Genomic DNA, 21,826 nt, shown 5'->3' with positions numbered 1-21,826 from the left:
TCCCGATGCCCTCCACCACTCAGGGTCACCCACACACTGCTGGGCATCTCCTCCCTCACCCCCTTACCTGTACCCCCAAGCCCTCCTCCACAGCCCCCCTTCCACTTTCAGCCCCACCGTTTGGGGCCCCATGAATGACTAGGAGCTATGACTGGGAGGAACAGTGCTCCTGACCGCCGCCCCCCCCTCCACCCCCAGCTTCTGACATCTCCAGGGCCTCTTTACCCAGCCCTAGCTCTGGGTGTCAGGTCCAGGAAGAGGGACTTCTCCTGCCCAGCCCTCCAGCCACTGCACTGCCAGTCGCTCAGAGGATTGACCAATATCAGAGCGCCACCTAGTGTGCCCAGCGCACGCCCTATCCCCTGCCTGCCCCTGCCCAGTCACTTTGTTTGGGGCAGGGCCTCTGGGGGGTAGGGAGCTGAAGAAGAGGAAGGGTTTCTGGCCTGGGCCTCACACTTACAAAGGGCCTCAAGTCCAGACTGCTGATACTAACCCTGGCTACAATTTTGTTAACCCCTCTTTGGCAAGTATTCTTTTTCTTTAAAAAAAATTTAAAAATTTTTAATGTTTATTTTTGAGAGAGGGAGACCGAGCACAAGCAGGGGAGGGGCAGAGAGAGAGAGGGGACACACAGAATGCAAAGCAGACTCCAGGCTCCAAGCCATCAGCACAGAACCCCAAGCAGGGTGCAAACCCACAAACCTTGAGAGAAACCTGAGCAGAAGTCAGACACTTAACCAACTGAGCCATTCAGGCGCCCCTTGGCAAGTATTTTTAACAAAAGCCTAAAATAATAAACAGTGGCCAAAGCATCATTAGATGTCCAAGAGACCCATCCATATATGGAGACTGTGCTCCATGCCTCACCAAGCCTGTTTTGTGTCCCCTCTCCTGCCCCACCTTGCCTTCTCCCTCTCCTTCCCAGACTTGGCAGGAAGGGTGATAAATAAGCACTGAGCATGGGCAGGGAGGTCAAGCAAATCTGGGTTTGATTCCTTGCTTTTTACCGGCTGTGTGACCTTGAAAAATTCACCTAAGCCTTCTGAGCCTTATTTTCTCATCTGCAAAATGGGATTGTAATGAACATCATGTGGGATAACAAACATGAGGCACTGAGCAAAGTGTCAGCCACTTACCAGAATCTCCACCACTGCCAGTCTTGTCCTCCCTGTCCCCCTCAGGGGATCTGTTATGATGTCTGCTTCCACAGCACTTTGAGCTGGGGCTCCATCATTTTCTTTCTCTCTGAGCACTGGCCACACTGCATCTTGCATGTTCTGTGGATAGGCCAATCTCTTCTCCCTGACCCTCTGGAAGCCCAGCCCAGTGACCAGTGTGTATCTGCCAGTGACTGAACTGAATGTTCCCAGGCTAAATGGCCATATCCTGTTAGGAGAGCTTGTTCTCCAATCCAGAGTTCTGACCAAGTTCCTGGCCCTGTCAAAACACACATTTTCTATAGGCTTCCAGTTATGGAAGGAATAAGTCACAGGGATGAAAGGTACTGCACAGGGAATATAGTCAATGGTATTGTAATAGTGTTGTTCAGTGACAGATGGTAGACATACTTCTGGTGAGCACAGCATAACACACAGAGATGTCGAATCACCACGCTGTACGCCCGAAACTAATGTCATATCGTGTGTCGATGATACTTCAATTTCAAAATAAATAAATAGGGGCATCTGGGTGGCTCAGTCAGTTAAGTGGCCAACCCTTGGTTTCAGCTCAGGTCATGATCTCACGGTTTGTGAGTTCGAGCCCCAAATTGGGCTCCACGTCGACAGCATGGAGCCTGCTTGGGATTCTCTCTCTCTCCCTCTCTCTGCCCCTCTCCCACTCACTCTCTCTCCCTCTCGAAATAAATAAATAGACTTCAAAAAATAAGAATAAGTTAAAATTAAAAAACAAAACATATTATCTCCCAGAGCCCTGGTCTTCTCCTCTGTAAAGTGGTATTGAAGTTCGTGACTTGCACAGCCGTTGTAGGGATTGAGGAGAGGACATGTGTGAAAGCACTTGTAAAGGCTATACCACACAGCAGGCCCACAGTAAGTAGAATTTATTATTGTAATAGCTTGGGAGGCCCAGTGGGTGCTCAAAGCCCCATGGAAGGAAGACAGAAGAGTCATATTAACTCAACTGTACAACTTCAACAAAGACGTAGGGGCAAGAAGGCAGAAAGCAAGATGGGGAAGATGGGAGGTGGTTAAAATCAGCAAAAATTAAAACCCAGCCAGGATCTCCATCAACAACTTATTTAAGAGTAAGGCATCCCACAGGCCAGGGGTAATTGGGTGGGGGAAGCCTCTCTTTCTCCCCGGGGTGGGGATGGGGAGCAGGCCAAGCAGGGTGGGGGATGAGGGGGCGAACAGCCTCTTTATTAACACAATTATTTTATTTGCCGAAAGGTAATCATCCTAAGTGAGGTCAAGGCGGCTGGCACGGGAAGGCTCTGCAGGCGGCTGGCCCTCGTTGCCATAGCAACGGAGCCAGATCACTTCTAGCAGCTGCAAGGGCTGGAGGTTCCTGAGAAAGGAGCCCTCCCCACCCCATCTCTCTTCTTCCCCCAGAGAAAGGCTGAAGGCGACCTGTGGGTATTGCATTCCTCCTCTCAGCTCCAAGTGACAGACCAAGAGTCCCTGGGGGAACGTCCAGCCCAGGTTCACAGGGAGCCCATCCTAGGGGAGAGGGGTCTCTGTGTCCATCATCTCATTTCACCCCATAATACCCTGCAAAGAAGAGAGTAAGCATCACCTGACCATTTTACAGAAAGCTGTGGCTCAGAGGAGCTAGTGATCTATCCACGTACACACAGCCCCTAGGATTTAGAGGCTGCAGTCTGAAGCCTAAGGCACCATTTCCAGTTGCCTCAGAAGCAGGGGCTGTGACAGGACAAGGAGGGATTAGACCAGAGTCTTGATTGATCAGAAAAACTGGGTCAGAGGAAAAGTTGCTAACTTAGAAGTCAGGGAAGCCCAGGTTTGAGTCCCAACTCCCCTCTTACAAGCCACTTCACCCTCAGCAAATTTGCTCTGAGCCTTGGTTTATCCAATGCATTCTGCACTTGTGACTTGCCAGTTTCTGCAAACATAAGTAATGACCAATTCATATTTCCTCATCTGTAAAATGGGCCAACTAAGCCTTGCCCCAGAGACTCAGGACGTCAGTGGTGACTGGTAAACTTGCTTCAGTGTACAAACGTTAAGAAGCTTGTTCTCTAATTTTCGCCCAAATCTTAGAGTGTGTTAGCTGTGCATAGAAGGGAACAAAATACTCCCTGACCTCAAATCTTCCGGCCCTGAAGTTCAGGAGACAGCACAGGCGAGGCAGGCCCATTGTGGATGCAGCCTATACTGGGGTCCATTTTGCTTGTGCCCGCAGCACCTATCGCCCTCTGGTGGAGGAGTCTGACAGCCACAGGGACAACCGTGCAAGCCTCAGGGAATTCAGATTTGGGGGAGGGGAGGGATAGAAGGAAGAAGAGAGGCAGCGGGGAGGGAGCCCCATTTACTGAGGGCCTGCTCAGCTCCTCGCCCTTTTCTGGAGATCCTGGTAACCCTGGGGACAAGTGCCCTGAAGTAATTATCCCTGTTCCACAAGAAGGAAATCAAGACTTGACATGGTTAGGAACAGCCCAGGACCCCTAAGGCGGGGACACATGCCCAGGGGCGTCTGACTTCAAAACTCTTCAGATCACAAGCAGGAAGAGAAACGGAGGTCTCAAGGAAGCAATGGCTCCTTCTCCCAGGAGTAGGACCACTCTGGCCCAGATACTAGAGGGAGGCATTCTGGAGGCCCCTGTCCTCCTCCTGCACCTTCTCCCAGCTATCTTCTCCACCAGCCATATCAGGGTCCCAGTCTCCTATGACACACACACTCACGCTCACGCTTGGAGAGTTCTGGCATACTGAAGACATCCACAAAGAAGCCGTTCATCCAATTTCCCATTTTAGATTCACTTACCTCCTCTCAGGCTGCCAGTTGGAGTTCCCATCCTGTGCCAGACAACATTGAGCAAAGGCAGGAGATGAAAGGGGGACTGTTCAGCATGCATATGGCCCTGGGGGACCCCAGGTGGGGGACCTGACAGGAGAACTTCTGAGGGAAAGGTGGGCAATGGAGAAGAGAGTTCTTGAGGGGTGACTCCCGACTAGTCACACAGAGACCAGGGAAGTTTCTGGGTCATGAGGCAGAGAGACTCAGAGACAAGATGAGAGACAGAGAGAGGAAGGGGATGGCTTTAGCTTCACAGCTGGACCTGGCAGCAATGCCCAGGGTACTGGCCACACTCCAGCTAGATAACAGCTCCAGCACAGGCCTAAGCTTTAGTCAGTGGATCTAAGGCTTGGCCACAATCAGCAGTAAGGAAGATTAGCAGAGACCTGGCAGGAAAAGAGGAGGTGGGTGTTTGGCCAAGGAACAGTTGTATGGATCTCTCTTGAGTCGGAGTCAGGGGCTTTCATTGACCCTTCCCATGAGGTGTAGAGTAAAAGACAGAGGTGGGAGTCAGGCTGAGCCATGTCAACAGGGAGGGAAGAAATATGACCCACTGAAGCCCAGCTAGACCCCAAAACTCAGCCCCAACCCTCTTTCCCCCAATCCCAACAAGTCTCAAGTAAGACCCCAGGATGCCTGGTCAGGGGCATGCCACTCAAGGTGTCCATGCCATCCTTAGTTGGAGAAGGGGGTCTCAGCATAGGAGCTCTGGTGACCTTATTCTCCCCCTTTAGGCCAGGCTGTACAGAGGGAAGGACCGAATGGGTCACATTCCCAATCCCCAAGAGCTCTGGAGAGAGAGTGGAAAGTAGGAGGCGACAAATAGTATCAGCTGCCCAGCATAACTTATTAGCATCCAGGCGAGATTAATCAAGCCCAGAAACCTCGAGCAGACCCCTAATTAGTTGCTGCTGATAACTATATTTGTCATGCTCTCCAATTATTCCACTGTAAATTTCAGAGTTTAATTGCACCTTGTTCTTCATTGAAGTGTCACTGTTTGCACACGCTCCCCTAATTCTTTAGCAAATTTGACAAAATTCAGCATTAAATATAGATTATCTTTAGATTTCCATAATTAACACAACCAAACTGTCTCAGGCCTAAATATTTCTCCCAGTGCCATAAATCTGGCCTGTCCCCAGAACCCAGAGTGCTGCTCCCAGCTCCCTGGCGGAGGCCTCTGGGAGGACATGCATTCACAGTCATGAACTTGACATGTCTTGCACAGGGTTGGGGTATGGGTAGTGGGTGAGGCTTCACTGAGGAAGCATAACCAGGGAACCATTCCACCCCCAAATTTATAGGAGGCCCCATTGAGGCTGCTCCTTGGGGTAGCTCAGCCATGTCCTAGGGTTTAGAAGGCCAGTCCAGCACCATGGCTGACCTCTAGGCCCTGGAAGGTGGGCTAGAGGCAAGTGGCCCGGCCTATAGCCAAGCTGAAAGTCACTTCACCCCCCAAAAGCCAAAGGGCCCTGTTCATGACTTTTTTCCCCATTAAGGCTGGCCTTGATGTTTGACTTTATGCTAGGAACATGACCCGGGCAGACAGGAATGCCTTCTATGTCACAAAGCCTCCCTGACACCCTCACTGCCCATCTTCTCTCCTAACCTACTCTCTCCAGACTCACCAGGTGAATATATGGCCATTTGACTTAAACATGCCCACCTGGGACTCTTAGTTCAGATTGGAGGAGAGAAAGAATTCGTGCCCGCCTCCAACATTAGGTTGGGAATCTTTCCCACCAGCCCCCAAACACCAGACCTAATACTGCAACAAAGTCAGCAAGGTGCTCCATTTTCCAAGATGACAAAGGGACAGCAGGGGTGAATGCGAGAGGGCAGAGAAGCCTGTGTCCCCTCCTCCTCCAGAGCCCTACCTAGTCCTTGACCCCTAGGAAGAGAACCATATCTTGGGTTTATCCCAAGTCAAGTCCCTTCTTCAGGCTGGCTGTTTCATGGGCAGCACAGCATTCAGAGTTCAACTGCAAGCCAAGACCTCCACTCCACACTGCATTCATGCAGATACACACACACACTTATAGACACACACACAGATATAGAAATAGACACAGGTGCACAGAGACACAGTGCTGACACCCACAGACACACATGCAGACACAAAATCACACACCAACACACAGGGACAGATATACACATGCAGAAACACATACCCCTCTGCCTAAGATGGGGGTAACCAGGCAGAGAAATAAATCAGTGCCATATTCAGGGTCTTGCCACGCTGAAGGGCCAGAGTGGGCTGGAGGCTCCAGCAGACAGTATCTACAACCTCTCACACTCCCTATTGCCTGCCAGCCCAATGCTTCTCAGTTTCCCTGAGGAAGATATGGTGGTAGTTGAGGGGTTGAAGATGGGAACCGACAGTAATACTGAGAAGCCTCGAAGTGTACTCACAGCAAATTTGGAGGAAAATCAATGGCCTTTAATGAGATTTGATTTTTCTCCATGATGGGCTGGGCTGGGGGTAATGTGGGGGAAATTTCTGGGTGCAACGTGGGAGATGAGTCAGGTCACAGAATGCAGGGCAGGCTGGGAAAGACTGCACAACCAGAGTGAGGAAGCTCCAGGCCTAGTAGCCACAGGGACAGGCAGAGACAGAGGACCAACAGACAGGATATCAGACTGCCATCCAGCACTTCCCACAAGGCCCAGAGAGGGCCCCTGGTCCAGCTCAGGTATCTGTCATGGCTGAGCTGGGTTCCGGATCCAGGAGTCTGGATTTCCCTGCCCTCAAAAGGAATGAGGGGCTGGCCAGGGCCAAGAACAGTGGGAAGTGGTCACCAGAGGGTAGGGAATATATAGCCCATTCAGGGTTATTGGCTTTGGAGGGTGCTGAGAGGCAATTATGAGTGCTTAAATGCGATCACTGGAGTTCACTGAGGATGTGTCAGGCTCCAGCCACCTGTTATTGTCATTCTGCAAAAAACCCTATAAGAGAGGTGGCAGCCCCTTGCTCAGATGAGGATGAGGATCAGAGAAGTCAAAGAGACTGCCCAAATTCATCCAGCCAGTGAGTGCCTCAGGCAGTACCTGAATCAAGGTCTACCAGGCTCTTAAGTCCTTGTTTCATCCATTTGGCTCACAAGCAGCCCCTCATAGGTGATGAAGGAGCCACATCTTCATCTCTCTTATCTTCCAGCCCAGGGGTCCAAGATCCTTGGGCCATCTGGGGTCAGAGCTTGGGTTTAGGCTCCAGTATGACAAGAACACAGGGAATCTCCTCCACACATAGATCCCAATACAAGACTTCCCCAGGCACAGAGGATGGTACACTTGTCAGCTGCCATCCTGCCCACCCCACCCCACTTCACTGGCAAGCTTTGAGCTCCCCCTCCTTCCTTGCTGAATTCTATAAGAGATCAGAGGCCATCAACCCAACCTTAACGTCCTCTACCTGAAGTTCCTGTGCAACATCCTACCTGAATGGTCATCTGAGTGCTTATATTCCTCCAGTGACAGGGACCTCACTACCTCCAAAATACCCCATTCAGCCTCTGGAATTCTGTTAGCTTGAGCTGCTGTCTCCCTGAACTTCCCACTGGTTCCAGCCCTGCCCTCTGGGTCACTGCCTGCCCAATTTGACCTAAAGGTGTTGGCAGAATTCCTGACAGTGGAGAGAAGTAGTTAAAAACAATAATTTTGGATGGACTCAGTGATGGTTTCTTGGGTATGATATCAAAAGCACAGGCAACAAAAGAAAAAATAGATAAATAGGACTAAATCAAAATTTAAAACTTCTGTACATCAGAGGACACAATCAACAGAGTGATAAGGTAATCTACAGAATAGGAGAAAATATTTGCAAATCATCATCTGATGAGGGGTTAATATCCAAAAAATATAAAGAATTCCTACAACCCAACAACAAACAACAGCAACAACAAATAACCTAATTAAAAATTGGGCAAAGGACATGAATAAACATTTCAGCAAGGATGATATACACTTGGCCAATAAGCATAGGAAAATATGCTCAGCATCATCAGTCATTAAGGAAATTAAACCAGTAATGAGATATCACCTCACACACATTAGGATGACTACTATCAAAAAACAAAACAAAACAAAACAAAATAACAAGTGTTGGTGAGGATGTGAAGAAGTTGGAACCCTTGGGCACTGTTGCTGGCAGGGTAAAATGGTTACAGATGCTATGGAAAACAGTATGTAGGTTCCTCAAAAAAATAAAGATAGAACTACCATATGATCCAGCAATCCCACTTTTAGGTATATATTCAAAAGAACTGAAAACAGGATCTCAAAGAGATATGTGTACGTCCATGTTCATTGCAGCATTTTTCACCATAGGCAAGACATGGAAGCAACCCAAGTGTCAGTCAACCAATAAATGGATAAACAAAATGTGGAGCCTGCTTCAGATTCTGTGTGTCCCCCCGACTCTGCCCTTTCCTTTCTTGCACTCTCTGTTTCTCAAAAATAAATATTAAAATAAAAAAGGTCACATACATAGATACATAGAAAATACAGTGATGGTTGTCAGGGGCTGGGGCAAGAGGAGCAGGGAGTTCTTATTTAATGGGTACAGAGTTTTGGTTCAGTTTCAGGTGGAAAAGATCTGCAGGTCTATTGTACTACAATGTGAGTAAACTTAACTACTGAATTATACACTTAAAAATGGTTAAGACGGTAACCAGGAAAGAAGGAAAAAGCAATGGTTTTGGAGTCAGACAGAACTGGATTTGAGTCCCAGCTCTGCTATTTCCTTCATGACCTGGGGCAAGTTGCCAAATGTCTCTGAGTCTCATAGTTCTCAACTCAACCACAGAATCCAACCTGTGAGCATTTATCTCATTGGCCAAGCAGTGAATGGCCTGGGATATTGGTGTGAAACTCCACACATGGAGTTTCAGAAGCAGCAGAACCATGTTCTGGAAGCTACCGTTGGTGGAAGCTGCTCAGGCCTCTCAGACTGGAGTTGGGACAACTGTCATCCCCGGACTGACTGTCCACTCCAAGCCCTATAGGGCCCCTGCCCTCATTCTCTCTCCTACCCATTTTCTCCTGCTCTCCTTATCCCTCACCCCACTCCAGGCACACCATACCCCCAGCCTAGAGCATATGAAGCATGGCCCCCGACAGGGGGTCTTTGCATTTATTTGGTGTTTCTACTACTCAGAATGCTCTCAAATGGCTTGCTCCTTCACTCTCCTCAGGTCTTTACTTAAAAGGTCACCTTTTCAAGGAGGCCCCTCCCTCACTACACCATTTAAAACAGCACCTTCTCCCAACCACTGCACTTCCATACCCTTTTCCCTCTGCTCTATTTCTTGCATAACACATTACATAATTTTACTTATTGATTTTTGACTTGCTTACTGCTAACATCCCCAGCTGGCACATAGTAGGTGCTCAGTAAATCTTGTTAAGTGACAGCATGAGCCAAGCCTTGGCCTTCTGTCCTCAGAGACCTTCTGTCCCATCCTCTACCCCCATCCTAGTGGCAGGGTCTGCAGCTTTAAGGACTCCCATCCCAGGTCCTGGCAGGGGAGGGGGAGCCCCACTTCCCCTGCAGCCCCAGGCTCCCCAACTGCCACTCCCGCCCAGCCTGGGCACCAATCCTGTCCATCAATACCGGCCTCCAGCAGCCACACTTGGACGCCCACTCCAATCAATAACCAGCGGCTGCCATCGATCAGCCCCCAGGGTATCAGGAGCCAAGGGAGAGGAGAGGAGAGGAGAGGAGAGGGGCAGAAAGGGTATAGAGACAGAGCCCTAGAAAGGGAGCGGCAACAGGGAGCCCCCAGTGACAGGCAGACATGACAGAGATCATCAAAAAACAAGCAGAGCTGAGAGAGGGGAGGCACCAGACCCCAAGCTAGGAAAGCAAGGAGACAGACACAGATGGAAGCCCCGAGAAAGAAGGAAGAGGCAGGCTGGGAAGAGTTCTTGAAGGCCTACCATGTGCCGTGAGCACCTTTTTTCAGGCCCCAGCACAACCCTGGGAGAAAGATTACTGGTGCCATTTTACAGAAAGGAAATGAAGCTCAGAGGTTAAGAAACTGGACCAAGGCCTGAGCCTTGGTTTGGAAGCAGGTCCAGGACTTAAACCTAAATCTGGGTGTCTCTGGGAGTCCAGGCTCTTTACTGCACCCCACAGTAGCTCGAGCTGTGTATTCTGACCTCCAGCCTGGGCATACCACCCACAGCCACGTGGCAAGCTGAAGGACATGGTCCCCACCCCCCTCTGCAGGATGCCCCACTTAGAGACTGTCAGGATGGTTCAGGAGAAGTGGAGTGGAGAGAGGGGCTAGGGGTATTACATGGGGGAGGGTTTAGTGCTGTGGGGGTGGGGGGAGGGTGGCTGTGTGCAGATTTGGCTTCCTCAACTGAAGGCCTCCTAGCTGATGCTTGAGCTGGAAGGTCTCTCCTTCTAAGCTCAGCTCCCCACCTTCCATCCCCCACCCCCTACAAACCCTTCTGATTGTCACAGCATGACCTTAGGTAAGTTACTTAACCTTTCTGGGCCCCAGTTTCCTATCTATAAACGAAAGGTAATAACAGTGCCTACCCCAAAGCATCATGAGGACTAAATGAGACAAGTCACATAAAACCGTTAGCACATGGTAAGTACATAATAAATGTTAGTATCATCATCATCATCATCATCACCCATCACCCTGCTGTGCACATGGCTTCAGGGTCCCATACCCACTGCAGTGAGACTGTTCTAAGTATGTGTGTTGGTATCAGGGCTCTGATTCAAACAAGATCCTGCTTCTTGCTGTGCCTGACCCCCAGCTAGTCCCCCCATCTATGGGAAGGGCATCTGTGCAGGGCCTGGATACAGATGGGTCTCAGCAGGGTCGAGGGCTGAAGGGTTCTACAGAGCATCCCCTCACTCTCGATTAGCTCTTTTGTTGCAGAGAATCAAGAGCAGCTGTGGCTAGGGAATCATTTGTGTCTTGTCTTCTCCAAAAGTGGAAGGGGAGGGCCAGCTGGAATTGAGCTATTTGCCTCCAACCTACAATAGAGAAAAGGAGGGAGAGGCAGTGAGTCTCCAACCTCAGGACCCATTTATGTGCTTATGTGTGATTTTTAAATACCCAGTATGTGCCTGGCCCTGGGCTGAGACCTGGGAATATAAAAGGAGTGAAGCCAACTCCTGCCTTGATTATGTAAAAGACAGGAGTGGGGATTCCTAGAGGTGGGAGGGGCTTTCATGTCTGCTCCACAGAGGCCTGTGGGGGCTTGGGGGTTACTTGTAAGAAGGGACAAAGCCCACTGTCTTGCCGCCTCCCTTATATGCAGACTTGTGCCTTGGTTTCTTCTTTCTAGAGGAAACTGCTCAGCCAACTGACATTTTTTTTGAGACTACAGATCAACCACAAAAGGTGACACTTCTCATGGAGTCTCTCTTCTGACACCCACAAACCTCAGCAAAAGAGCTGGGAGCCTGAAGGGAAGAGGAAGTACAGAGGTGGCAGGAGAAAGCAGGGCCAGCCAAGTTCAGCCAGCTGCAGGGTTGGGGCAGGGGGCAGCTGGGCCCAGCCCCTCCTTCCTGGCCCACAGCTGGTGAAGGGTCTCCTCTGAAATGGAATATTGTGACAGAGAGGGCATAGTATTTCCATCAGAATCCTTCTTGGAGTGTCTGGAGAGGAACATTGTTTAGAAGCAGCCTTCCCAGAGCCCAAGATAGTAATCTCCTGGTCCTAATTCATTGCCCAGCCCCACTCCTTTTTCCCAGTCTGGGGAAGAAACTGGGACAATTAACTGGAGCTTCTTTAAACATGGCTCTGCTCCCCCACCCACCCCGGTTGGCTAAACAGGGCTCTGCGATTTAAAAATATAATTCAGAGATTAGTTGTTGTGCCTGCAAATAACAATGGCTGCATTATTGAGAATTTACAATTTTCTGAGCCCTGTGCTACCCTGCTATAGGTATGGTGCCCCTGTTTTTACAGAAGCAACTGAATGTCCTGGAAAATAAGCGATTTTCCTTAGGTCATCCAGCTGGGAAAAGGTGAACCAGGATTAGAACCCAAGCTGGTGCTGCTCACATCAAGTCACAGATTTGAAAGGAAGAAGTGTCCAGATTGGGATGCAGTGGGGCTGGGTGACTAGAATTTACTGATGAGAGGTTGATGGGGAGGAAAAAGAAAGAGGCAGTCCCAGGTACTATGTCTCCTGACCAGGCCTCCAGGACCCTGAGGGGAGGGGATAGTGACAGCCTCCTGGCCAGTGGCCACCTCTCTGCCACATAAAACCTTCTCTATGTGCATCTGATTCCAGACCTAGGAATGGGGCACATTGAGCTCTGGCTGAGTAGGGGGTAGTGAGAACTTTCTGGAGCACCTCCCCCAGGAGGATGAGCTGAAGACCACCAGGGAGGTGTTAATGAAACAGGGAAGCTGTGAACAGACCCAGGAGTGATTCCAATCTGACACTTCCACCCTAACCCCCACCAGTAATGAGCTGGGACCTGCCCTTCTCCCTAGAGAGGAGGGTGAGGGGAGAAGAGGAAGTCCCTGGGCATCTTTGTAGCTTCAGATGCTTCTTTTCATTTTCATCATCATCATCATCTTCCCTACAATAAAAAGCTTGTATTATTAAGCACCTACTATGTCCCGTGCACTATGCCAAGTCCATTTCCTAAATCCAGTAATGAATCATCACAAACTATGTTTGTAGTAGTAGTACCTACTATCCTTATCTCCATTTTGTAGGTGACAAAACTGAGGCTCAATTGGATTAAGTGACTGGCCTGAGGTAGAGCCAACATTTGGAGGCAGGGCCTTCTTGACTCAGAAGTCTGCATTCTTAATATTTTTGCTACTGTGCTTTTTGGCGTGGGCCCGCAAGAGTCCTCAGCGGGAAGGTGGGCGGAGTGGGAATGTTCCTCTGTCTGTCCATGCAGAGAGACATGTACATGTAGCCCCAGAGCTGGAGCCGGTGTGGTGAATAAAGGCAGCGGGCCCACCCATGTACCCAGAGGTTCCAGAACGGGGAAGAAAGAGGGAAGAACAGGAGCCTAGCCCTACCACCAAACCTCATGGTCTCCCTGTGTGCTCTCTGGGTCTTCTTTCCATGGGTGCAATGAGAGTTGGGCCAGGTGACTCCAAGGAGGGACTCCAGCTCTGCCCCCTGCCTGGGAAAGGGGAGGGAGAGGAGCACAGCCCTGAAAGAGTATGTGTGTTTACGGAGGGGTGTGTGTTAGGAAGAGCCCTGCCTCCAGGTCCTAGAGGGAGGGGCTGAGCAACTCTGTGAGTGGAGTCCCATGTTTGTAAACATCATTAATCAGGGATTAGCAGATGGGCATGCTAATTGCACCTGTGGAAGCCGGAGACCTCAAGGTTGATTACATTTACAAACTGTGGGGATCCCTGGCGCCTGGCCCTGCAAGAGTGATGGGGGAGGGTCTAGTTTAGGACCTCAGCCTCGGGAAAGGAGCTGGCAATTTCCCCTCCTGCCAAAACCCAACCAAACAAACAAATTTCCAGCCCTGCAAGGGGCTGGGGTGCTGGCCACAATTCAGCTGTTCTGGAATACCAACCTTCTGAGACCCTTTCCCTCTTGGCTGGGGAGGCCTGACAAAGGAGGATCTTGCCAATGTCATTCCAATCCCCTCCCCTCTCCAACCCCCTCCAGCTGCTCTCAGGAGTACATCTCCTTGTGTATTGCAGCTGAAATATGTCTTAGAGTCTATGGGGAAATTGAGGCCAGGGTGGCAGGACAGCGGAGCCCATGCAGCTCAGGTGCTGTAAAAACAGCTGCCATGCTCCTCCAGGATTGGGCTGAGGGCTTTACATGAGTGAGCTCATTTAATCCGCACTCTGATCCTCTGAAGTGGAGGCTGTTGGAAAAGTTAAGGGATATGTCCATATTTACACTACCAGCAAATCAGAATTGGAACTCAAAGCAAGAGCTACTTAACAGTCAGTCTCACATTCTTAAATGTGGCTCTTCAGGGTCATCCTTACCCTGCCCTGCAGAGGATGGACCTCCACCTTGCCTCTGTCTTCATACCCACAGCCACAGCTGCCCCAGCTCCTGTGTATTTAACCATACTTGCTGAGCAGCCTGTATGCATCAGGCCACCACAAAGAAATTCAGACCTCATCCTTTGCCTTAGGGTCTCAGGTGCTTCGTTTTGGAAATGCCTGGTTTGCACGACCTAACTACATACCTGTGTGCATGGCAAGTAATTACGGCCTCAATACCTTTTAGTTCAAGTGAGCCTGCCTTCCCAGAGGCCAGCTGGCTTGCTGCCCATGGGATGAAGCAGGGAGGAGCCCCTGTGCCTGGCTTTTAGCACCGAGAGTGGCCCTCTAGATGGCTCGGACTACTGGGACCCAGAAAACTGAACAACATACCCAAAGCAAGTTAGATAAGGTTCCAGACATGACATAGGAGTCCATGGGCAGGAAAGCAGGCCCGGAGTACCCGGAGTACCCGGAACCCCAACTTCTAGGTTCCATGATGGGTTTGTTCCCAGAGAGCAGAGCTCGATTCTCTACTGCCACATGGAGGGAACACCAGGACATCTCAGTTCATTTCCATCAAGTCTATTAGTTGGGATTCTCCAGAGAAACAGAACCAACAGGTGATATATATATATATATCTGTATACTTATCTATATACACACATATAATGCTTATTTATTATGAGGACTTGGCTCATGTGGTTATGAGTCTGGCAAGTCCAGGTTCTGCAGAGAACAGCAAGCTGGAGACCTTGGAGAGCCAATGACACAGTTCCCATCTAAAGGCCAGCAGGCTTGAGGCCAGAAAAAGCCCATGTTTCAGTTCCAAAAGGCAGGAAGAATTCTTAGGGGAGAAGCTTTTTTTTTTTTTTTTTTTTTTTTCCTCCCTCTATTCAGGTCTTCAACTGATTGGATGAGGTCCACCCACAATGGAAAGGGCACTTTGGCTTACTCAGTCTACAAATTTAGATGTCAATCTCATACAAAAACACCCTCACAGAAACACTGAGAATAAGGTTTGACCAACTATCTGGGCATTCTGTGGCCCAGGCAACTTGATACATAAACTGAGCCATTATATCCATGTCTGTACTATCATGTGCTAGTCCTGGGGTGCACAGTGCCTAGGATTACAGAATGCTTTTTACTGATACTCTCTCATTTTGTTTTTACAAATCTTTGTTGGGGAGGGGTTGGCTGGAGCAGGTACTGAAGGCACTATCCCCATTTTATAGATGAGGAGGCTGAGAAGCCATCCAGGTAAGAAGCCAATAGAGTCAGGGCTCGAGCCACCATCTTCTGAACCTAGGGACAGATGAAAGGCCAACTGGCCCAAACTTTTAGGCATGCACTCAAAAGTACAGGTATGAATGATTTGGAAGCAGTTTCTTGGACATGAGAAGGTGGCTTGAAGACCAGTGATTCTCAGATCTGGCAGCATACTAGCATCAACCGGGGAGCTCTAAAAAACATGGGACCTGGCTCCTGCCACAGAGATTCTGATCTAATCATTCTGATGCCTCTGGGCAGCTGGAATATTAAAGTTGTCCCTCTCTGCACCACCACACATACCCCCAACCCCACCTAAGGTGTAGCCAAGGTTCAAAACCACATTAGGATCTTGGCTAAGAGTGCAGCATAGATAGGGGAGGCAGTGTGATATGCCCAAGGCTGACACATGCCAGGGTCAGAATCTGTGTGGCAGTTGGGGACAGACAGCTCAAGGGTACCAATGTGGTAGAGATCTCTATGGAGTTTTATGAAAAGGTTCTTCTTCGGGGCGCCTGGGTGGCTTGGTCGGTGAAGCGTCCAACTTCGGCCCAGGTCATGATCTCACGGTCCGTGGGTTCGAGCCCCGCATCGGGCTCTGTGCTGACAGCTCAGAGCCTGGAGCCTGTTTCAGATTCTGTGTCTCCCTCTCTCTCTGCTCCTCCCCTGTTCATGCTCTGTCTCTCTCTGTCTCAAAAAATAAATAAACGTTAAAAAAAAAATTAAAAAAAAAAAAAAGGTTCTTCTTTCTTGAGAGGAAAAACTTTGACTTTAAAGCAATCTTAGGCCCTTTTATTTTATTATTTATTTATTTTCAGAGGGAGTGAGCAAGTGGGGGAACAGGCAGAAAGACAGGGAGAGAGAATCCCAAACAGGCACCGCATTGTCAGCACAGAGCCTGATGTGGGGCTCAATCTCACGAACCATGAGATCGTGACCTGAGCAGAAGTCAAGAGTCAGATGCTTAACCAACCGAGCCACCAAGGCGCCCATGCAATCTTGGGCCCTTTTAAAACAAATTCAAATGTCTTTTTAAACGGGAATCCCAAGATAATTTCATTCCAAAGAGAAAAGAGTGGTACCTCTTACTGAGCACTACCGTGTGGAAGGCACTGAGCTCATGTTGCCCTCTCTATCCTCCCACAACTTGGGAAGGTAGGGTGATCCCCCTTCACCAATGAGGAGACTGAGGCTCGGGTGGGAAAGGAACTTGTTCAAGGTGACAGAGCAATTAGGACTTTAACTTAGGTTGCTGTCCTCCAGGATCCATACTCCAGAACAGTGGTTCTCAACGAGGGCGATTGTGTCCTCCAGGGGACATGTGGCAATGACTGGAGACATTTTTGGTTGCCACACTGGGGGGCAGGGGGTGCTCCTGGCATCTAGTGGGTAGAAGCCAGGGATGTTGTTGAACATCCTATGAGGCACAGGACAAGCCATCCAACAAAGAGTTATCTGGCCCAGAATGTCAATACTGCTGAGGTCCTGGAGCCCCTACTCCAGTGGTTCTCAGCCTGGGGTACACATTAGACTCATTTGGGGGCAGGAGGGGGGGGCTTTCAAATTCCTGATACCCAGGTTGCCCCCTGACCAATTACATCAGATTCTCTGGGGGTGGGTCCCCAGTGTGAGTTGTTTTTGAAAGATTGCGGGGCGCCTGGATGGCTTGGTCGGTTAAGCGTCCGACTTCGGCTCAGGTCACGATCTCACGGTCCGTGAGTTCGAGCCCCGCGTCGGGCTCTGTGCTGACAGCTCAGAGCCTGGAGCCTGTTTCAGATTCTGTGTCTCCCTCTCTCTCTGCCCCTCCCCTGTTCATGCTCTCTCTCTGTCTCAAAAATAAATAAACGTTAAAAAAATTAAAAAAAAAAAAAAAAAAAAGAAAGATTGCCAGGTGGTTCCAATGGGTAGCCAAGACTGCTCTAAACTACTTATACCGGGGGCTTCTGCTCCATTTGTGGGATCCTGTGGGAGGAGCACCAAATCCATGTGGGTTGTACAATAAACAGCAACACTGTCCCCACCACTCCACAGAACCAAAGGCCAGGGCTCTGGTTCATTGGTTCCTTTCTCAGAGGTGCACTGACTGATGAGTCACTGGTGAGGAGGTCTGGAAGGCCAGTGAGGTGAGAGGTGTTTGTTAATCTTTCCCTTGCCCCTCTGGGGGCCACAGCCAGGAATCTCCAGAGGTGGCTGCAAAAACTTCCAGAAGAGACTACGGATCAAAGAGCAAGGCTGCCATCTAGTGGAAGAATGGGACAGAATGGCCCAGGTGACATTTTATTGGATCCTCACAAAGAGCCCTGTGAGGGACAGCAGGATGAAGCCTCGTGCTCAAGGTCCCCACTGGGGCAGGCAGGGTTGGAGCCTGGATTTGTACCCGTCTAGTCCACAAGAGGAACGAGGCCTTCCTCTACATTCTCACACTGGTTCAAGAGGAATAGGACACCTGGACTAGGCTGCCCAATTCCCTTTGTATGTCTTGACTTCCAGGCAGGGCCCAGGAGGAAAGAGACCCTCTATCCCAGCACAATCTTGGAGACTAACAAGCTGCCACTTCCAACCGCAAGTCCAAAATCAAAACAGGAAACTGAACTTTCCTTTGGTCTCCATCGCAGAGCTTCCTGCCCTACAAGATAGTGCCTAGTAAACAGGGGCCTGGGTGTACTCTCAGGCAAGAGACTCCAGTACATTCGATCATGTGGATGTGTGTGCCCTCTAGCACACACACCTCAGACAGTCCAAGTCAGCCCCCATTATGCCTCTCTTGTTCTGGTTCTGAGGACAGTCCTGGGTGCTGAGCCACTCTGGGCCCTGCTGATGTGGCTGAGGTTCCTTGCGGGTCTTAGAGAAGTTGCTCTCTCTTCTCTGCAGAGAAACCCTTCCTCTGGCTGCAAATGGAGTGAAGAAGAATTCCTGCACCAACAGACAAAAGGACAAAAGGGGAAGAGAGAGGATGGAGAAGAGGAAGGACCACGTGTCAGCACTCCCTCTTCTCATCCTCAAAGGATGCATTTGGGGCACCTGGGTGGCTCAGTTGGTTGAGCATCTGACTTCAACTCAGGTCATGATCTCATGTCTCATGAGTTCAAGCCCCACATCAGGCTCTAAGCTGACAGCCTGGAGCCTGCTTCAGATTCTGTGTCTCCCTCTCTCTCTGCCCCTCCCCTGCTCACATTCTGTCTCTGTCTCAAAGACAAACATAAAACAATTTTTTTAAAAAAGATGCATTTTCCCCATCTGGCACATAAAGTGACTGAGGCACAGAAAGACAGGGAAAATTGTTGAGTGTAAAACACCTACACATGTGTGGTCAGAGGGCAAGAAGTCAGGCAACAGTAGACTCACCTGCAGCCACGGAGACATTCAAGGAGTCAAGTCCAGAGGGCAGCTGCCGGCCAGGCAGGATTGTAAGGAGAAGCTGGCAGGAGGCCTGTACCTCCTTGGACAGACCAGAGCCCTCATTACCTGCAGGGCATAGAGGCAGAGGGTTAAGGATGCCCCAGTTAGACACATGGGCACTCTGGACATGCACATCTGAACAAGGAAAAGTGGGAACATCTACCTACCCAGCACTAGGACAGTAGGCCGGTCCCAGAGGAACTCCAAGCAGCTAGTGACAGGGATCTCAGAGAACGAGGAAATCTCAGGCCCCAGGCAGCCCACTGTGCCAGCTACGAGCCAGCCCTCCCGGGCTCTGGCCTGAAAGGAGGAAGAAGAAATCAAGTTCTAGGTCACGAAACCTTCATTCAAGCCCCAGCTGAGGAGCTGGTCTTGCGCATATAGTCATTCCCTTGCTGATCCATTCAATTCATCAACAGTTATTAAGCCTCTAGAATGGGCAGGCTCTGTTCTAAGTGATGCGGACAGGGCAGAGAACAAAATGGGCCCAAATCCCAGCTACCCAGTGGAAGGGTGATCAGGGAAGGCCTCACTGAGGCAATACTGGAGTGGAGACCTGAACGAGATGAAGGAGTACCAAGCATACATCTGGGGGCAGAATAATCTAGGCAGAAATGAGTTAAGTGCAAAGGCTGAGGCTGGCACTTATGTGACACATGGGAGGAACAGTGGAGTGGCAAGGTGGTGGCGGGTGGGGAGGGAGGACGAGAGGGAGGGAGACAGGAGAGGGAACAAAGAGCCACATAAGGTAGGACCTCAAAGGCCACTAGAAGGACTTTGGCTTTTGCTCTCTGAGAGAGATGTGAAGGCTTTGAAAGGTTCTGAGCAGAGAAGTAACATGTTTCAACAGAATCACTCTGCCTGCTGGGTTGAGAGCCAATAGCAAGAGATGGGACTTCCCACAATAATGCAGGCAAGAGATGATGGAAGCCTGCACCAGAGTGGGAGCTGCAGAGATGGGGAGGATTGGTGGGAATACAAAAATACCTTCATGGTAAAACCAAAAGAATTTGTGGATAGGGTGGGCCATGGCAAGCAGGAAGAATCAAGGCCACCACAGCACTGGGCCTAAATAAAGGGATGCGGTTGCCATCGATCGAGCTGGGCAAAGTCTACAGAAGGAAGTGCTTGGCTTTGAAAATGTGAAGTTTGAAATGCCCCTCAGACCACAAAAGAAGCTGTTGAGTAAGCAACTTGATAATATGAATCTGGGGTTGAGAAGTCAGATCCAGGCTAGCATATACATTTGGGAGGCAGCCAAGCATAGGTGGTATTTAATGCCCTGAGACTGGATGAAACCAAGAAATGAACACATACAGAACAGAGATCCAAGGACTGGGCCTGGGAGACCTAGGGGGGCAGATGGTCATGGGAGCAGTCAAATGCAAGGCAAGACTGCCCCCTTGTGTCCATCAATAGAAGCACAACTGAAGACAGAAACTTGGACCAGGAAAGGGGTTTCTTTACTTAGGTTTACCCCTTCCTGGATATCAAAGTTGTTGTTGGTGGTGGTGGTGGTTTGTTTGGGTTTTGGTTTTCTGTAGGGTTGGGGGGCGGGGTGGGCGGGAGAAAGGCATAAGTGAACCTGTCTTTCTTCAAAGAGCCTTTCAGGCTGTGCCCCCACTCAGAATGCATGACTCCTGCCAACCAGCTTCTCACAGTCCATCACACCATTTACTGAAAACCTACTTAGTAGGCAGCGAGGATCTGAGGTATACTAGCCTCCAAGGCAAAGAGGTAGTACAGTAAAGGGAATGAAGGAGTACAGTAAAGGGAATGAAGCTAGGAAGTCTTTAACTTCAGATTCTGCCCTACTTATGGTTTTGAAAATTCCAGAATCCTTCCCTTCCAAAAGGGATTTAGAAGGACGTAGGAAACGATGCCAACATTCCCCTTTCTCTCCCCTTCTTTCATCAACTGCTGGATGAGTGCCCTTGGAGAGACTGAGTTTGTCTCGTTTCTTCTCTACCCACCGTCCGCCTCCCCGCCATTACCTGTAAAAAACTGGCCAGGTCATCAGTGGAGAACAGGTCCATCACCTCCATAGCACCCGCGCTGGCTTTGCTGACTACTGGGGTGAGTGGGCAGCTGCAAATTTCCCCATGCCCTGCATTAAACTGGGTAATCTCAAACCCGGTGCTTTGCCCTAGCCAACCCCCACCTCCCCGCCCCGCCTCCCTGGCCCTGGCCCCCAAGGGTTAAGGGTGAGAATTCTGACGATGGGACGAGGGATCAAGGGTCAAGGTGCTTAGAAACTCGGCTGTGCCCCAAAGCGGGGCACATGGGGATTAAGGGATGTCCATGCCTGTTTCTCCCGCTGGTGATGACTTTATCCACTCCGAGAAAATGAGCAGAACGCAGCACACCCCCAAGGTTCCGGGGATCCTGGAGCCCTTCGAGGACGAGCCACAGCTGCCGGGGGTCGTCGCCTGGCCTCGCCTCCCCGACCTCAGTCCAAGGCCGAGGCTGAAGCGGGCTCACCTCCATGCAGACGCCCTGGTGGACCTGGTAGCGGCACAGGGCGTCCAGCTTCTGCCGTCTGGGCCGCAGAACTGGTATGTCACGCGCCTCTGCCGCCCGGAGCAGCTCGGCCCGCTCCCCTTGCAACCCTGATCTGCCGGCCTGGAGCAGAAGCCTGGCCACGCGGCGACGAGCAGCTCGCAGAGCCAGGAGACAAGGGGACAGGCCAAACAGACGCTCCAGTCCCTCCGCAGATCGCGGGGTCGGCGCCAGGTCATCCAGTAGCAGGCGGCTCAGCTCCTCCCCGCCGGGCCGCTCCCCACGCCTCGCCGCTTGAGAGGAATGACGCGCGAGCAGGCGACCCGAAAACCGCGAGGTCGCGCCCCTGACGGCCCAGAGCAGTGCCATGGTCGATGCCCCCTGCTACGTCATCAGGATTGGTCACTCCCGCCGCGGCCCGCTCCGGGTCCCCAACATTGGCAAAGGAGACCCGATGGCCGTCTCTACCTCGCCCCCTCAGAGTACGAATAGCCTGGATTCTCGACTTAGACTACCCACAACCAGGTAGCCTAACCAAGGCCGCCCCTCCCCGGCTCCCACGTGGGCTACTCTGCTTCCGGGTTCGGGCGGCCTGCCCCCTGCCCGCTGACGCACTGCGCATGCCCGACCGCCCCGCGGTGCCCACAGCGCCTCCTGCAGGACTAGCTGAGCCGCAGCCTTCTCTGTACTGCGACCTG

General features: G+C 50.7%; 1 protein-coding gene across 2 annotated transcripts; it reads right to left on the bottom strand.

Annotated features, from left to right (window-relative positions):
* Positions 1-2,047: 2,047 nt before the first annotated feature.
* MRM1 (mitochondrial rRNA methyltransferase 1) lies at positions 2,048-21,788 on the bottom strand. Of its 2 annotated transcripts, none has more exons than XM_019424041.2 (5): positions 20,935-21,788; positions 20,624-20,717; positions 18,797-18,929; positions 18,576-18,695; positions 2,048-2,732 (listed from the first exon to the last, which is right to left on the bottom strand). In XM_019424041.2, exons 1-5 carry the CDS (start codon positions 21,495-21,497, stop codon positions 2,713-2,715), a joined length of 930 nt encoding a protein of 309 aa, XP_019279586.1. In that variant the 5' UTR covers positions 21,498-21,788; the 3' UTR covers positions 2,048-2,712. The 2 variants fall into 2 exon arrangements, with proteins under 2 accessions (XP_019279586.1, XP_019279585.2); XM_019424040.2 differs by lacking the exon at positions 2,048-2,732 and adding an exon at positions 17,471-18,143 and having other exon boundaries at positions 20,935-21,781.
* Positions 21,789-21,826: the final 38 nt, after the last annotated feature.

The sequence above is a fragment of the Panthera pardus genome, unplaced genomic scaffold (assembly GCF_024362965.1).
Source record: "Panthera pardus isolate Hobbes unplaced genomic scaffold, ASM2436296v1 HiC_scaffold_3, whole genome shotgun sequence".
In the NCBI taxonomy this organism is placed as follows: Eukaryota; Metazoa; Chordata; class Mammalia; order Carnivora; family Felidae; genus Panthera; species Panthera pardus.
The sequence above is the reverse complement of the archived record's forward strand: the minus strand, read 5'-3'. Positions and strand labels throughout refer to the sequence as shown.

Coding starts and splice junctions, on each gene's coding strand:
- MRM1 (XM_019424040.2), bottom strand. CDS start 21,497: ATGGCACTGCTCTGGGCCGTCAGGGGCGCGACCTCGCGGTTTTCGGGT. Junction 18,930..20,623: donor ACCTGGCCAGTTTTTTACAG/GTAATGGCGGGG, acceptor TCCTCCTTTCAG/GCCAGAGCCCGGGAGGGCTG. Junction 18,696..18,796: donor GCCTACTGTCCTAGTGCTGG/GTAGGTAGATGT, acceptor TATGCCCTGCAG/GTAATGAGGGCTCTGGTCTG.